Raw genomic sequence first — 18772 nt, forward strand, 5'->3', positions numbered from 1 at the left:
CATTATGATTTTTTACAAGTGTATGTACACTTTTGACCACAACTGTATGAGTTAAAGGTCGACTTGTCTTCAGTATCTTAGATTTCAAATTTTTGTTTCACCAAAAATATTTTTGTTTGCAGCAAGAATTTATAGGATAATGTCAGAAGTGTGCAGAAAAAGATGCCATGTAGAACCAAATGTGTGCCCAGAGAAAGACATCGGATTAAGATAATTATTGTCCAATCAGGAGAAATATTAGTAGATTTGTATTGCCGACATAATCAATATTTTCAGCCCTGAAAGTCCATTGTTTTAAATTATGTGCTCCACTGTCTGTTTATATCTCTGCCCATTTGAGCTGGTCTGCAGCACATCAGCAGACACAGCGTGTCTCTGTTTTTATGGTAACAATAATATTCTGAAGAGATAAGAGTTGAGTGAAATGCAGCCTGCAGCCAGCTGCTCTTGTTCTTTTCTGTGCTGTCCTGGAGATGTGGCTTGAGAAAAGCAACACAATCAAAGGCTGACATGCTTACTTTGACAAATACAGTATCAACACAACACAAAAGCCAAAACTAGTGTGCTTTCATGTTCAAGTGTGCAAAGGTGCTTCAGTTCATAATCATTCCACAACACTATAAACCTCGTTTTTATTTTAAAAAGAAAGCTTTGAAAGGCCTAAGTCGGGAGTCAAGCCATTCTTTTGGGACACTTTGGTTTCTTCAAAGTGTGCAAGGAAGCAAGAGGAGAAAGCATACAAACACAGCACAGAAGCAGAAGGACTAGCTTTACATTATCTACAGCAGGGATGAGGTGAGTGTGTAAAGAAACAAAGAGGAGGAATTTAGAGTTAAGCAGTCTTACATTGTTGGAGCGCAAAGATACTCGCCCCCCACAGCGAGCGCAGAATTTGGTCTGGCAGTATGAGCAGAGATGGCCGCAGCCATCGGCGAACTTGGTCTTGCGGCAAATGCCGCAGGTGGGAGTGTCGTCCTTCTGCTGCGTCTGCTGACGTCGCGTCTCGACCCCGATGCGACGCACTTCCAGTTTGTAGCTCTCAAACTGCTTGTGCAGTTTCCTGTAAGAGAGGTTAGAAAGACCAGACATTGGTATCAATCTTTAACATGTGATCGACATGTTTTTCCTTATTTCCCTTAAACAAACTCCAGCATGAGGCAGGAGAACATAATAACCGATGTTAAATAAATACAGCTCCTTATAAAACTGCTTACACCCCTTGAACATTTTCAAATTTTGCTGTTTTGCAAACTCAAACTTCCGTGTATTTTGTGGAGAACAACTTTGCAAAACATGAAAGAAAAGGAGGCATGTTTCTTTTAATTTGAACAAAAGACCAAGTTAAGTTGCAGAACCTTTTAAAATGTACCCCAAATTGATGGTAAAAGGTAAAGGTAGTTGTTTTATTGATATAGCACATTTTCAGCAACAAGGCAATACAAAGTGCTTTACAAGAATTAAAAGGAAAGACCAAAACAAGAAAAATGATCTAATGTTGATCTAAAGAATATAAACTAGGTACTCTTGTTCAGGGTTGCTAAGTAACCTCTGGTCTAATTTCATTTCTTAGTTGGAAGAACAGGAGTCTAAAATGTAGTCTAATAATGTTGATCCAAAACATATAAACTAGATAAACTAGAGACTCCCATTCAGGGTTGGTAGACAAGTGTAAGTAAGTATCCTCTGGTCTAATTCCTTTTCAGGGTTGGAAGAACAGGAGTCTAAAACGTAGCTGCTAAGGTGGTTTTTCTGGACTCTAGGTTTGGAAAACTTGGTATATTCTTAGGTGGTTCTTGGTATAAAAAGTTTGAGAACACCTTGATCTAGCAAATTAGATTCCAGGTTAATACATTGAAATCTGAAGTTGAAAAGTCATAAAATCTGAAAAAGTTAAAGGGACATACATTTTTTTTTTACAAGGCACCGTAAATTACAGCAACAGAGAACAATGTCACCGGCAATTAGAGCTGCACTTGAAAGGGTTGTTTAAAAAATACATTTTATTCTCATTAAAGAAAACTTGGTGCTTCTCTGTGCCTCTCAGCCTTTCATCCCGCTTCCTGGCTGTGATGGAAATGACCTGCGAGGGAATTGCAAATGAGGACAAGCGAAAACCCCCGCGCTGCTGTTTTAACTATCAAAGAATAGTGCATTAGTGTGGGAAGCCTCACACACAGGGATGCAGACATGCTCTTTAACCACCACGCTGGGGGAGTAAAAACCTCCTCATTCACAAATTTGCTGCCAGTTTGTCCGTCACCTGTTGAATCTGCATTCTCCTATTGTACTGATATACTTCTGTCGATATACTCTAACCCCACTAGTTAGTTAAAGCTTATGATCCTGAGTAGTTTCAACCGTTACCTGGGTTCATTGAAAGCAGACATGTCGTTGAAGATACAACCTTCAGCTGCTGGGTGGAAAACTGACTGAAAACGTAACTCCTCATGCGATGAAAGAAGGTTATTTTTGGAGAGATAATTTGACAAATAAGGATCCTCCACCATGACCCATCCACATGCAAGTAGCGATGCTCAGATTAAGGTGTAAAAGCAAAAAAAAAAAAAAAAAAAAAATCTGTATTTCTCAGTCTGCACTCGGGAAAGTTGTCCACGTAAAACCTCGACGCAATTCAAAAAGCGATTCAGACTCCATGAATTAAAAAAAAAAAAATTATTCATGTAATGTTGTTAGCCCATGGTCTGAGTCCGTTCAGCTGTCTGTAGCTCTAAGTGTTGCAGTAACAGACAGCCTCCATGCTCGGTTGGAACAGGGAGGTGACTGGCAGTCTGGGACTCGTCACGGCCAATCAGCTGGTATGTGGAGAAAGGCTGGGACAGTCCTTCTGTGATGTGAAATGTCCAATGAATACTTGAGACATAAGAGCCTCACCATAAAGTGATTTTATCCTCCGAGATATCTGAGGTCAGGTTCTGTCAAAAGCAGTTAATATGTCGGTCGCACCACATGATGCTTGTGGTGTCTTTCCTTTTGCGTAAACACAGATTAGACGCTTCCAGAGGCTGGAGCTTCCAGCCAGCAGGAGGGAGACAAGAAGATATACAAACACCGTTTTGAGAACCTTTCAGCCGTTGTTGCATTTGCAACGGAGAGTTGCTTGTCAATGAGGACAACAGTTGACCAAAGTGCTTCGCAGTTACACCAACAATAACACCGAGCATCTTTTAGGCAGAAGGAGCTTCCTGTGTGAAAAAAAATATATATATTGTATATTTCCAGTCAGAGAAACTGATTTGTTTAAGTCAGACCATGTAAACAGCATGTCTATTAATTTGTCACTCATATTAGAAATGCGATTAATGTTTTGTTCTCGGTCGTTTCACGGGGCTGCACCGCGGTGGTTTGGTTTTGACTGATTCGAAGGTTTTCTTGTCATTGTTTCCGTAGAGTTTCCCTCCAAGTCTCTGTGTTTCCACATTTACTTTCCTCAGTGCCTCAGCTCTCCCTCAGCTGTTTGTCAGTCTGTAATTAGACTTATCTGTACAGGATTACAGTAATCAACCTCCCCTACATAAATACACCTCAGCTGAGTCAGTCCCCTGTCAGGCCCTTACGTTAAACAACATCATTTTATCCTGCCTTGCTTCCTGTATGATTTCTTCACCTGCCACTCCTGTGCTCCAGTGGTTTGCAAAGGTTTTCAGTTTTTCTTCCTTAGATCAACATTTAGAGTGATTGCACCTCTTCTTGTCGGCACATGGTTTGCACAACAACCATCAAACATGACAACCACTATGAAGGTATCCTGTGGTTTTTAAAGGAGGGTGTTATGTATTTTCCATGCACATAGTGTCATTTTATACCACACTGAAGTAGCGAATCTGCTGTATATATCAAACACAACTTAAAGGAAATTTGACTTTGCATCATAACTGCCTCTGAAGCCTTGGAATTATCTTCCTTTGACACTCACCATTCAGCACATCATTGCAACAATACTCTGTCATTACGCCATTTACAACCGCTGTTAGGAGCGTTGTAGTTTGTTGGATAAGCTCAGCAGACTTGCAGTTCCACAAAGTGTTTGCTAATTGCTGTTGCCACTAGTCTGGTGGAGCTAAATGGAGGTGTCAGGAGGAGAGAGGTGGTGCGAAAGCTCGACTGAGGAGTTGAGCTCCAAAGGAGAAACTTTGGGTAAATACTTAGGCGCCAGTTCGGCACCCCGAATGGCTGCCAGATCTAAGTATTCCTCAGACATGTATGAAATAGTCAAAGCACCACTCCAGGTTTGTTTTTGATGAGGGAATAACATTTTAACATGACATAAAGCTCAGAAAAGTTGATGATTTTGCATAATGCCATCCTTTCAAAAAGGGACATGTTGAACTTTTACATCATCACATTCCCGTTGTTTAAAGTCTGTTTATTGAGATGGCAGAAAAATAACGAGAGGGATTGGAGTTTTTTCAACTGTGTGTAGAAGAGAGTAGTACCACGTCCTCCATAACAAGATCATGACCTAAAACAAATTAGTATGTCCGCCAAGGACTGTTTGTAAACGGAATCAAAGCCCACAGCTTGATCTCATCGGGATGACCTGTGTTGATTTGAAACCTGGACATGTAAGAAACTCCTCCAACATGTTGCTGAAAGTGAAGGGTGGCTCCATCTCTGACGTCAGAGACTGGTAGATGGCTACGAAAAATGCTTTACCAGAATTATTAAAGTCAAAGGCTATGGCTTTAGTTAGTAAGGGCTAAATGATCCTAAATCTTTGCTCATATAATACATATTTTTGTCAGTATCTTTTGTTCAGTGAGTTACACAGGGTTATTTTGGGTGTTTGCCTGTAATGAAGAGCAACTGCCTTGTTGCTATCTGAAACAAGTTTACAAATTTACTGTACCACAATATAATTATATTATAGGATTATATTCTAAGATCAAATAAACCATAGGCCGTGTAAATTCAAACTGCCACCCTGTTTTTCCCAAAAGATGCTTCAGACAGGCTCTAATTTAACTCATGGATGATTAGTGCGGATTGGAAAAACCCACAGCTGTACCTCGGAACGAAAAACAACATGACACTGACACAGCAGGAACGTCATACACCTGACCTCTGACCCCACCCTTCCCCTCCCCAGAACAGATGTATCCTGCCAATGGGAGGCCAGGGGGCTGAGCCAGGTCCGGGCACCATGGGAACAGCTGTCAGAAACGCAGGGTGCATGGTCGGTTATCATGGCAACGCAGTGGCGTCAGGCACCACGTGTCGGTGGGTGTTAGTGTGCCATATTTCCTGGCATTTCCACACATTCAGCAGAGATGCAGTGTTAAAGAGGCACAAGGCAGCTTGGGTATTAAAAATAAATCTGCAGTCCTCCTGGACAGTACATGCTCTTCCCTGGTAGATTTTAGTGGGGTTTTTGTTGTTGTTTGTAGCGGTTCACACAGACACGCTTTAGCAAGAAAAGTGATCAAAAAGAAATCCAAGCAGCACACTTTGTAAGTAACATACTTCCTCCAACTCCTGACATCTAGATTTCTACCACACAAAAATCAGATACACCAAACAGGTACAATCAACGTGGACAACAGTCTGATTAACACAGCTTTTTTGTTTTGAACCAAAAGTTCTGAATTTTGTTGCAGCAAAATTCAGAACAACAGATGACGTGGTGCTCTGATTTTTGGACTAAATTCAGCTGCGGAGGTGAAACTTTATCTAACGGCTTTTTGAGGCATGAGTGTCTTTTTGGAGAACGCGTCACACCCGGGATTTGATGGTGTTGACTCACAGATATTTGATCTAGTCCATCTCGAGTCATGACTTCATGTCGCTCAGTTCGGTGCTACAAAGATGTCCCATCAGGTAAGGACAAGCGCTCGGTGTTCACTCAGCTGTGCGTTTATTGATTACATGCCTGAGCCATCTGCCGCCCCTGGGGGTCAGACACGGTGCCTTGAAGCACAGGAAGTGACAGCGTACTACAGTGTTTTGGTCGAGTCATGAGAAACATCAATCTAAATACCTGTTCCCTACCCAGTGGTGCAAACATAGCCTCAGCAAAACATTTCAGCTAATTGCAATAGAGACCAAACATTAGCATAACGTAACAGCATTGTGGGCTTAATATGCAGCGTTGTGTTTACGTCCTTCAAGATTTATTCAGCTTTAGTTTAGTTTTATGATCTCAAATTTATTACTCGATTAAATATAAAACAATATTTTTTAATGATAATTTCAACTAAAGGGAGAAAAAAAAATCCTTCCTGAAACTACAGTCATTTAAAATGGTAGAAATAGTTTGTCTTTGAGCATGCTCACACTGCCTATTAGTTTAATCTGTATTTATACCAAATAATTATTGATGTAAGACGTGGACATGAAAATGAGTCAAATGTTGCTTTGGTTTTCTATGAGTTTAAGAGTGGAAGCAGTCTGTTTTGCTTTTTGCTACTAGCACTTTTCTCTCCTACGGTATTACTCATTTTTCAGCTGAATGTCACATATTTATCTCGCAGACCAGAAATAAAAGTTATCTTGCTGAACACAACTTGTGAAAACAATGACTTGGCAAATGCATGCTGTTATTTAAGTCCGTGTGTAACTTTGCCCTGGCTGTGCGGTGTATGTTGCCTGTGGGAGGAAGCCAAACAGATGTAGGAAGCCCACGCACTAGACTGACTAATACCTCTGCAGATCAGATGCACAGAGCGCTGCTCCACAGTGATGAAGGAGAACGTGAGCGCAAACCTAGTGTCGGCATGTGGCTGCAGTCTGAGGGGTGTGAAGTGAATAACGGACCAGCAGGGACACGGAGCCAGATGTTGGTTAGCCCAGCTGTGTCCCTGTCAACACTGGTGTGTACGGAGCTGCACACACACATATATACAAGCCAGGAACAATACAGTGACCTAAACTTCCATGCGTGCGTGCGTGTGCGTGTGTGTATGTGCGTGTGCGTCCGACGAGGCATCATGCACTATTAAGCCCGGCAGGCTGAAATACTCGCCTCCCTCTTACGTCCTTGCCCTCTCTTGTTCTCGCCATCGTTTCCACCCCTGTCCCAACTGACTTCACCAATCGCTGGTGTTGAGTTGTTAATTAGCACCACTAATAATACACTGCCAAACGATGGGTAGGGGAGGCAGCTTGTGTGGCAGTACTATTTCTGTCTGATCAGCTGATTTTCAGCGATGCCCCGCAGAAGATTCTCTGTCAGGAGAGAAAACGTTCCAACACAACCAGTCTGGGAGTTTCAGATTGTGGTAAGACACAAATACAAATAACAGTCTTTCTATTTATATCTGATTTGTAGCAAACTTTCCTTTTTCACAACTGTTGTAACATGACCTAAAACTTTTTAAACACCAGTGTTCAAAATTTTAAAACGATATTGCACAACATATCTATCAAAAAGGGGTGTGCAGAAAGCCTTCTAAATCCTTTATTTCGCATGGATTGTATGAAGCAATCCTTGCATTCAAACAGCTGGGTGTTCATAAATCTTTTGACTGGAAACTATCATCATTTGCATACCACATCCCAAAAATACTCTTATTCCAGAGCCCCATTGTGTCTGTTGCTAAATATAATGACAAAGTTGCCAAGGTGGAAACACTGGTCCTCAAACCTGACAGGCTGATTTGTAACAACACAATGAATAAAGGCAGAGTCTTTAAAGCTACCCTGACATAAACAGATGTTTGATCAAGTCTCTATTCCAAAATAGTCTGTTTCAAAATAAGCAAAAACGCCTCAAAATGTTGCAAGCTATAGTATTTTTAAAGAAAAGTTAATAGTATTGAAAAATGGATATGAACCAAACCCGGTAAGGCCTCAGTGAAACTGGTCCAGGTCTGATTTCACATGTTGGGTAAATAATTACTTTATGTCTCCCAGGTACAAAAACGCTGCTGCAGTTCATCCTCCACTTAGATGAAAACTATTATATGCACACACGGAACAAAAAAAAAAAACGACAAGCTTTCCACCTCAGTGTCTGAAATTAAATCAGATTAAACTTTTCTCGTTTCAGGTCAGGTAAGGTTACCAACATAATTTCTATTTTCTAAATACTGGAGATTTCTGTCCATTTGACAGAACTGGGGTAACTGAGTCAGATTTTTAGGCTGCCTTCAAAGTTTGTTTTTTTTTTTAATGTCCAGATTACTTTTGTTTAATTTAAGAAAGCAATAGATAAAGTTTCTGATAGTGTCTCAAGACGCAGAGGTGAACCCAGATGTAATGTCTTCACGTCTGCTCTATATTTAGAAGCTGATGTGTTATTAAACAGGTTTAAAAAAAAGATGCCAATTGCCTGACTAGTGCAATCCAGAACACTGACTGTATTAAAAACTCATACACACCATCAGGTATGGAGTCCTGCGGGGCAGAAAGCTGGGTTTAGCAAATACCAGTCAAGAAAGAAACTGAACTTTTCAAGTAGGTGCAGAGAACAAAGCAAGTTTTCTGGATCAATACCCTGAACACTCTGGGAGACGCAAGAGTGGATGATGAAGAAAAATATGTCTCCACTTGTGATGAAGCCAGATTCCAAAAAAGACAAGACAAGTTGACACATGATGGGTGACGGCAAGACGAGGAGGGGTAGGCTCCAGGAGGGAGGCAGAGCGATAAAAAAGGAATATGAAAGAGAAGAGAAAGCACACGGATCAGGAAGAGGAAAGGAAGAGGTAACAGACTAATTCCCATAAGTCTTTCTGTCTAACAAACTGCTGTCTGCAGGGAGAAGGTGAAAGAATAAGAAGAAAGCAAAGGATGAAATAAAGGAGCAGTGTCTGAAACGAGCGTGGGCCAGAGAGCAGCAGAGGAGAGAAGCCGATGCATCCGGAGCCTCTCTAAAAATACCACTGAAGGAGAGGAGTGGATGATGGAAAGAGGCTGGAGAGGCGGGAGGATGGAAACAAGAAGAAAAAGCAGATCCATCCTTTGAGGAGGCTGACTTCATGAAAGCAGGAGTGTTAAGAGTTTTACCAGAAATTAAAACGTAAACCTGAGTACACTGTGAGACAGGAGAAAACCTTGTCAGCTGCTGCAAAGAAGTAATGAACTAAGAAAAAGAAAAAAAAATCAGTGGATGGATGCTTAAGCAAATGCACATCTTCTTGGGGTTTGTTGTTTGCCTGCTGAGACATTCTCCATGACGACTTGATCATATTTGCCTTTCTTCACCGTCAGGAGGCTATAAAACGGTACGTCCCAGTGCTTGCAGAAAGACAGCGCCCAGATGGACGGTGTGTATTTATCTGTAGGGCAGCCATTTCTCAAACAATCTGGTCCGTCCCTGGTGAACGGAAAGGCTTTGTTTCCCAGATGTCCTTTCATCCACCATCCAGTCTGAACACTCACACCTCCTCAGACTGAAGGCGTCACGCAGGCTCAGTGCTCATCTTAAAGGGAGCTAATTTTGGAATCTGCATATTTATTTTACTCAAAAAGAATCTGGATTTTACATTTTCATAATTCACTTTTCTTAACTGTACAAATTCAGCCATGTATCCATCAGAGGCAAAAGTGTTTTGAAACTTTTCACATCGGGTTATGTTACAACCACACCTTAAAACAATTTTAATGTTTTAATGTATTCACAAGTCTTTCAAAGCCTCCAACCGGGTTTCTTAAAGGACTGTCCTGTATTTGTCTCCATGCATTTACTCATCAGTTCTTAGCATCCACCTGTCTCCAGCGCTTTGTGAGACCAAGCATTCAGGCACCCCTCACGGTTGCCATGGGAGATTCAAGGATCCCTCAAATGTGCATGAAAGAATCATAGCAGCGCCTCAGGTATGTTTTTGATGAGGGAGTAACATGTAATACGGTGTAATGCTAAAAATAAAGGGGTCAATTTTACATAAAAACTACTGCAGTACTGCTAAATTTCCAGTCAAAAACCATGACAACAACTAAGGTGTTTATCTTTTGGGGAGTGGGATCTCCAGTGAAAATGAAGAGATCCTGTTTGTAGAGCATAGATGCATAATGACGGAGGTTTTCACTCAAAGTCGTTGACTGCAGCAGCCGCTCCCTCAGACGGTGCTTGGCTGTTGATAGCACATTTATTGATGTTGTGATGTATATATGGAGCGAAGTGCTTTTTTGGCATGAGCCCTTGAGCTTATGAGTGTATCTCTCTCTTTCTTCTGCTCCTCTTGCATTAATGTTACCTTTCCTCTCCATTTATATCCCATCTTACCCTCTTTCTATCCCCCCTCCCCCTTTCCTTGATAACTTCTTCTTTCTCCTCACAGCACACAGTTGATCTATTTTCCATGCTTCTGTCCGGTTGTTTTTTTCTGTTTACAGTAAGAAAATATAGTAATCTACTGTAATCTACTGTGTCTACTGTACTCCAACGGTCTGGTTTGTCGTGAAACCCGGTTGGGACTGGTTGAGATCTTACCGGAGCACACAGAAAACAGATCATAAAGGCCTTCAAGATTCTTCAATTTAACACTATTTACTTTCCGTGATCAGACTGTAGTCAATTTGTATTCTCTAAAACCTGCTCAGCTATCATAAGAAAAGCTTAATAGGTGAAAGTATTTTTTTCATTGATTACTGAGAGCAATATAAATATTTATATATATATATATAAAATGTAAATAGAAATTGAAAACTTGCCACCTAGTGCATCTTTGCATTTCCTTTTTCATTTTTGGAGAAATAGCTGACTAATTTCCATTTAGTAACAAACTTATAATCTCAAATCTATAAATGATAGGGGTTTGAATATGTTGGGGCTTCACTGAACTTGAATGGCACGTTCTTCTGCCTTTTCCCATTTTGAAAATTTGCAAATAGAACAGACAGATTTGTCCATTTTGTTTGTCATGTCATATTTATGCACCAGGAAAACAATAAGTTGTTGATGACAAAATAAGCTTTTTTTCCCCTCTAAACAAACTTTAAAAAGTTAGGCAGACAATTTAAAAAACACTTTTGTTTCATTAATTTTATAGGAAATGGTAGAGGTGCCATTAAGTTTTACAGTGCCTTGGAAAATGAAAACACTACTCATGAATGAAAACTGGCAGCCTTTTCGCTATAAGGCCTCTAAAACGTTCCGGTGGAGCCAATCACATTCTGAAGCCAGATGCTTAATGAAATGAAGTCCACTTGTGTGGCCGCATGATTTTTCAGCATGTACACACCTTTTTGAAAGGCCCCAGAGGCTTCAACCCCACCACTAACCAAACAACACCATGAAGACCAAGGGGGTCTCTAAACACGCTGTGATCTGCCGAAGCTGTGTGGAAGTACAAATCCGGATTGGTGTAAGAAAAATCTAAATATCCACAAAGAAAAATCAGGTGTTCAAAGTTGTGGGGATGATCTGTAAATTAAATGACGCACCCTATATTAATTCATTTTAATTCCAGGTCGTGTGGTAATGAAACATAAAAAAAATGCCTCGGGGGTTAATTACTTTCACAAGGCTCTGTAATATGTAATAGTTCACACAGAAGACAAAATAAAGCTCAAGTGAAATTTATTTGATTGGGACAATGCTTTTAAAGCCTCCTTGAAAGAATCCAAGTAACCCAAAACGAAACCAAATACAGGAAGTGTTTGTGCAGTATTACAGTACGCGCGTGTGTGTGTGTGAGTTTTTATTCCATTCATTGATTTTATAATGTCTGAAAACGGAGTTATACTAAAATCAAGCTAAGGACCAACTAGCAAAAATGCCTGCAGACTAAAAGGTCCCACTTGGCCTATGAGGTTTTTACGACCACAATAACTTGGTTAAATAAGAGTATAAAAAATCCGAAGCCTTCGTGTTTTCTTTGTGTTTTGGAGTCGGGTTAGTTTTTTTTTTTTTTTTACAGTTATCTTCCAGTGAGATGTTGCAGAGCACGGCCAGCTTGTTTGGTGCCACCAGACAAACAACTCAAAGCTTATTTAACTAAAGAATTCATTTGTCGCTTCCAGCAGCAATCACTTAGCTCAATATGGAGACTTTGACTTTAACAACATAGTTTGGTTCTTATGCTTTTGTGGAAAATCTTGCAGTTTTAAACTAAACAATTATTGAAATGTTAATTTAAAAAGAAAAAAAAAACCCGTTGTGTTTGCAGATGCCAGGCAGACCTTTATAATATAATCTCACGATTTCCTCTCAGTGCTAACACAGACTGACGTTGGAGAGGAAAACAGATGTAAAGAGCCTGGCGAGCCTAAGCAGAATGCACTAGCATTAAATTTTCATGTTAAGGAGGTCTGGGGAGCTTTAAAAAGGTTACTCCCTCAGTCTCACCTTGCCAGGCACTATGAAACGCCACGTCTTTCCGTCGTCTGTCGGGGTTAGAGGTCACACTTGCTTAATGTCACGTTTATGTTCTCCCGGCCACTGTAGCTGCTGATTAACCAGATCTTGAGCAAGCGCAGCTGAATCAACACACAAACACACGACTGTTTCCCAAATGAATTCGTAATGTCATACCACTGTAAGGAGGTTTTCTGAGGATCACCTGTTTACATATAATCCCATTCCTGTTGTATTCGTTTGTGACGTTTTGTTGGTGCAAGGGCGACAGTTTGACTGACACAAATAGAAATCCACCCAATTTCACCCGAAGGCTGGACTCCATTGTTTGTCCCCAGACAGATGACAGGCTGAACATAAAAGTACAAACATTTAACAAAATGGAGCAGCCTCCAGATGAAACACGATAAAAAAAATAAAAAAAAAAGTTCCCCTGTTCCTAGATGGTGATTTAAAAAGAAACAAGTCTATATGCAGCAGCACCTCATTGAGTTTTTGCAAGTCAGAATTAGAATTGAGTGTATTAATTTTATTTTAACTGAACAATTTACATTCAGCCAATACTTTGTAGCATCACCTTTCTCTGCATATGCAGCTGTAAATCTTTTGGATTACATCTCCACCAGTTTTGAACATCTGTATTGCAGAGGAGCTCAGCTGAATCGAATCGGAGAATTCACTCATCAGCATGTCATTCAGCGCTGCAGAGGCCTGGTAACGAGCATTCATTTTAATTCAGGTGAGATTCATGTGAAAGTTGCAGGATAGTGACTCTCAAAGACTGGATATGGGCACGCCTGATCTAGTGCCCATTCCATTTTTTTTTTTTTTTTTTTTTACAACATAACTCAAGCTACAGCTCAATTTTCTTGTCATGTGCTAGATTTTTAATTGGATTTACATCTGGACTCTCTTAGCCACTGTGGCACATTAATATGTTTTGAGCTAAACAGTTTCATTGCAACTCTGAGTGCATATTTTCGGTCATTGTTCCTGCAGGAAGATGAATCTCTCTCAGTTCTCAGTCTCGAGCCTTCTGCAAAAACCTCAAGTAGGTTTTCTTCCAGGATTAATCTTAATTTAGCCCAATCTGACTTTTACATTTTTATTCATAAAACAATTTGAAAACCATAATTTTACACCCACATTATAATCACGCACTACTTTGTCTGTCACATGAAATCCCCCCCCCAAAAAACATATAGATGTTTGTGGTTATGACAAAGTGTGAAAAAAATCAAAACAGTACGAATACAGTAAGGCCCTGCAGAGTGTAGTTACAGAGAAAGTTTTTGAGGCGTTGGAAGCCTGATACCCTCTGCAGCTCTGCTCTGTTTCAGCTGTCAGTGCATCAACCAACAGCACAACATGCTCACTACCAGCTTGCTATATAGCACAAGAAAACAGCAAAGCAATCTGCCTCAGTTTGTGCCACTTTGTCTAAAGCACAGAAGCTCAGTCAGATATTTGAAATAAACTGTGTACAATTTCTTGTTATGATACGAGATGTAAAAAAGAAAAAAGAAAAATACACGAGCTTCATTTTGTTTGAGTGGGTGTTTGAAGTAGGATTTGAATGTTCACACAAGATAACTCAGTCTGCGGTGTATCTGACTTAAATTCAGTTTTGGGTCAATACTGAAGCAGGTTAATAGGAAGGGAGAGCAGAAAAGATCCAGATCATCAACAGCAGCCTGTGAAATGAATACCTAAATATTTCAGGAACTGCTTCCATGTGAGCGCTATTTTCAGCACTAATCCATAATTCAACATTTGCATTTTTCTCTATGAAAAAAAAAAAAGAAACTCTTAAGTCTGCTATAAAGTTCTTTCTTTCATTTTCTAAAAAGCTAGCATCATCTTTGCTCACGTTTTCAACGCAAAGAAACTTTCAGACATAAGGTGATCAGAGAAGTCAAGGCTAAGAACTGACTGTTAGAGAGAGGGTTATCTAAGAACAGAGAGTCAAGAATGTTTTGACCCCGATGAAGAACAGCATCTCCACAGCATGACACTCCCACCGCCGTGTCTTACTGCGACGCGTTCAGAGTGAAGTGTACTTAGTTTTCTGCAACACATATCCCTTGATCTTTTTTTAATTTATATTAAATTACAACTACAAACTTATAAATATATTTATTTATAATTTATGTATTTTATCTTTATTTATTTTTTATTTTTATTTAGTTAAAAGATCAATTTTGTCCCCCCCCCACCCTCCCAAAAAAGGTCAGTAAAGCATAATATAATAGCTTGATGGTCTGTGCTGAAGATAAAAAGTCAGTTGGCCATTAATGTTGATGTTACAGCCATCTACTGGCCTGACACTGAATTTGTGTTAATGGAGCAAAAACCCAAAGAGGCTTGCGACAGTTAGACTTCTGTGGTCTATTAACAATGTTTAAAGCGTAGTTAATGTAGTGTTAGAACATGAGCTTTACAACCAAACACAAGCACACTCTATAAAGTATGAGAGGCAGGTTTAAAATGCTCGTCGAAAGCCACAGGTTCAACACTCTCAGTACAAGTTTTCTGACCTGTAAGTCTAAATATTGATAATGGTAGCTTCAAGGGAAAACAGAGCCCACGGGTAGATACGTAACCTTTTGTAAAACAGTATCTGTGTTAGGCGGCTCACATGAACGAGACCTTTACTGACCTCTCCATGCACCCCTTACAGGCAGAGGCATCAGGAAGCAAACAGAGAGAGCCGTCTCTGTTGGAACAGGATTTCTTCATTCTTACAGTCTTCCATTTTTTTTTTCTCCCTGTCATACAACCACTCTAATGCTAAAAACCTCTAAATCCTGCCTCCGTCTCCCTCCATCTGCGCCGCGTGTTTTGATGTCTTTTTCCCACCATCTGCTGTCGAGGAGTCTGCAACGTCTAAACAACATGCTCCTTTTTGGTGACTTAAACTAGCATTGTTACCAATAGTTTTCACATTTACAAACTGTGAGAACTACAAGAGCACCACTTTTCATTTGTTGTATGAGCCTCCTTATTTCTCCTATGACCTCTTGAACACTTAAGCAGGATTAAAAAAAAACATTAAACTGTCAACTGATTTATGTTCCACCACCATTTTAGAGCTAAGCTTGAACGTGTGGTGATATTAAACTAATGGCCAAACCACCTATACAACAAAGACAAAAATAGATCAGGACAGTGCTTCTAAGTTAACAATAGAAAACAAACAGGACTGCTGCAGGCAACAGTAGCAGCTCTGCTAGAAATTGTATTTTGAAGAATTAAAGTGCATTGACTAACAAACGCTCTCTAAATGTGCTTAATGTCATGTATAATGTCAGTGTCAACAATCTCATGCACTCACAGTACCAACTTTAAATTGCTTTATTGCAAAGTTATTTTAAAGTTTATGGCTTAATTCTTTACTCAGTTCTTGAAACAACAAGAATCAAGGCCAGTATGTCGTCTTAAAGACGGCATTGTTTAAAGAGTTCAAAGCGGTGTAGGACACTAAAATCATCAAAAATAAAAATAAAAAAAAAATAGCGAAAATGAACCGAGTCCAAACTATGCTTGTGTAAAATGTTTTTAAAGCAAGATTACTGTAAAAAGGAAAAAATTGAGTGTTCCTCTTATATAAGAGTCATACCTTAAGAGCATCATTTTACATAAAAGACAGCAAAGAAATGTTTGCTGTCATCTATACATAATGAAATGTTGAAAAGTGAAAGGTGAAAAGACGTCTGCATGAAGACCTCCAGTTATGTTAAAATGTGGTTGAAAAAAGTATTGAATTGATCAAATAGGTAAAAAAAAAATTAAAAGCCTTTAATTCAACTAAGTTTAGGACAGGTCAAATATACAAGCTAAAAAAATTCTGAACCTAATTTTTTCTCCTACATAAAATCAAATCCTAACACAAACACCCCGTGCTTCAAATGCTTGGAGACTTTTATTAGTTTTCTTTTTTTTTCTGCTAGCCTAACATGCAAATACACCAAAACACAACAGAGACTGACAGCTCTCAGCAATGGAGCAGTGGTATTGTGTGCTACACATATTCTAAGAATATTTTTTTCTGGCATATAACTGAAATTAACTTGGTTTCAAAATAGGACTTTTACATTCTGGTGTACCATACAACTGAAAGTTGGTCAAAACTTTGTATGATTTGCTTCTAGAAAAATGTTTGCATGGAAGCTTAAAAGTCTAAGTACAAAAAAAAAAAGCATGAGCTTCATTCAGCTTCTGGCTGCAGGCTCAACCAAAACATCGTGAAGCATTCAGTATCCTGAGCATAAAAATATTTCATTATGATCAGATTTTGCTAACATGGATTGTATATCATGTAATCGTAAAACATGCAAATAAGATTCTGTTGTTTTATCGAAACGTGTTTCTCTTGTAAATGAGATCCTGGATCTCAGTGAGGCATCTTTATAAATAAAGGTCAATTAAAAATAAAATATAACTTGATGAGAATTTTTTTTTGGCTGGCAAAGAATACAAAGTCCCATTTTTTGGAGGTCTGGAACGGTGAAAGAACGCTCAGGTGCTCCTTACACAATAGATGTAGCAGGTGTTCCAGATCAGGCCGTTTGCTTGAAGCTGGGACAGATAGAAGTCAGTATCAGTTTAACCTTATCAGTGCCAGGTGCTGCAGTCTCAGACAGCTCTGCAGACAGACTGGACAGGGCTGGCAGGTGGAACTGCATCTGAGCAGACGGCACTGGATATTCCTTAATGCGCGTACGTCGGAGCTCTAAAACATCTTTTCATTCCATAAGAAATTGTCATAAAAATAAAGCACTGTTTGTTTTAGCTGCACTCAAATATCTATAAGTAATAGTGGATAACGACTGCAGCCATTACCACACATAGTTGTTATAGGCTTTAACTTTTATGTAGGATTTCCTGCCATCTTTCATTGGTTTGTATTTGTTTTTTTTTTGTTTTGTTTTTGTTTTTTAAGTATACTTTAATGCACATGAGCTACCAATCAAAATGTTGTCACATAGCAATATTTTGTTGGCTGGATAAACTGAATAAGTTGTCCCCTCCCCCCCACCCCCATCAGTAAGTTATGATTTCACTTTAAATAAAAATACAGTGTAACAACTTGAATTCAGAAGTAACGTAATTAGTAGACAGCGTCCACTTGTGCAATTAAAATTAAACCTATTATTGACCTACATTCAGAAATGATACATGTGACTAAAAACTAACACTGAATATCTTCTTGAACATGGCGTTTCAACACGGTGGTGCCATCACACTAGTGTTGTGATGATTTTCTTCAATAGAAACCGGGGAGCTGGCCACAGCTGATGGGAAGATGTATGTACGCTAGTTAAATAAAAAAGTTGCCGTAAAAGAAAACCTGTTAGAGGCGGCAAAAGAGTGGAGGTCCACCTTCCAGCAGGACGACTCCCCTAAGCACATACAGAGCGACAGTGGAACCGAAAATTGATGTTCCAGACCCCCGCCATCCACTCTGACAGAGCTTGAGCTGTTGTTGGCAACACCAATTTTCTACCTCTTCATGGGCAAAGCAGGTAGAGGCATGCAATCAAAAAACTTGCAGTTGCGGCAAAAATGTGGTTCTATAAAGCATTGCCTTGGAGATGGGCAACACATTCACAACACATATCCAAAAATCCAGATTTTGATTTGAAAAGGAAAAATACTGAAAACCATCCCTCATAAATGATCTTTGTGTTGCTTTATGGAATAAAACACTATTAAAATCCATACAAACTTATGGCGATTGAGACGAAACGTGTAAAAGTTACACAATACTTTGTGAGGCACTGAACTGTCACAGTCAGTCAAGAGGAGGAGCAATGAGATGCATTTAATATCAGCGTCTGAATAAACTGTGTACTGTAATAAACGTCGGAGGCTGCCTCGCAATTATCGGCGAATTTCTGCAAAAATCCCATCTGTCCCCTGTTCATGGTGCCCTGGCTCCATTAATGATTAGCCAGATGATGAAGCCATTATGAACCTGCGCCTGAGCCTCATGGAACATTAAATACATCCCTTCCTCTCAAGGGGCCCTCGCAGAGCTTCCCTTTAGGCTGCAGTCAGGAAATGAAGCCAGCCATTAGAACCAGAGCAAAAACCTGAGGATGCTGCATGCCTGATAAACAGTTCTGGCAGAGACCCTCACTGTTGGGGTGGGTTGGAGGTGTACAAGCTGGGCTTACAGTGCGAGCTTTCCTGCCTGGGACTGCCCGGGTTGATGCAAACACACTCTCTGGGGCAGCTGAAGCACATCCAGTCCTATCAATGGGGTTCGACTGTACCAGGTTTTTTTTTTCCCTTTCTTTCTTTCTTTCTTTCTTTTTCAGAGAGGCTCCTGGACAGACTGCAGCCTGATCACTGCACGTAGCGTTTGCAAACACACTACAATAATTTTACTCTCTGTTCCAATCTGTTCAGGCCTGCTGGATGTGCCAACCACACCCCATCTTCATCTCTGGGAAGAGGAACGCACAAATGCTCGTACAGCGCACCGTCGTACTCATCATAAAGCAGCTTTTT

The 18772-nt window shown here is 39.9% G+C and overlaps 1 protein-coding gene across 19 annotated transcripts in view; it reads right to left on the bottom strand.

The window, feature by feature from the left end:
* rims1b (regulating synaptic membrane exocytosis 1b) overlaps positions 1-18772 on the bottom strand; it is a 76479-nt gene that overhangs the window by 52714 nt on the left and 4993 nt on the right. For 18 of the 19 annotated variants that reach the window (XM_015039633.1, XM_015039638.1, XM_015039632.1 and 15 more), the window contains exon 2: positions 847-1060. In XM_015039633.1, the coding sequence (XP_014895119.1) occupies positions 847-1060 (214 nt within the window). Of the gene's footprint in view, positions 1-846; positions 1061-2364; positions 2739-18772 lie in introns of those variants that run through there. The other variant, XM_015039635.1, reaches the window with a different exon arrangement.

The sequence above is a fragment of the Poecilia latipinna genome, unplaced genomic scaffold (genome assembly GCF_001443285.1).
Source record: "Poecilia latipinna isolate Pla-1442-1.1 unplaced genomic scaffold, P_latipinna-1.0 Scaffold478, whole genome shotgun sequence".
In the NCBI taxonomy this organism is placed as follows: Eukaryota; Metazoa; Chordata; class Actinopteri; order Cyprinodontiformes; family Poeciliidae; genus Poecilia; species Poecilia latipinna.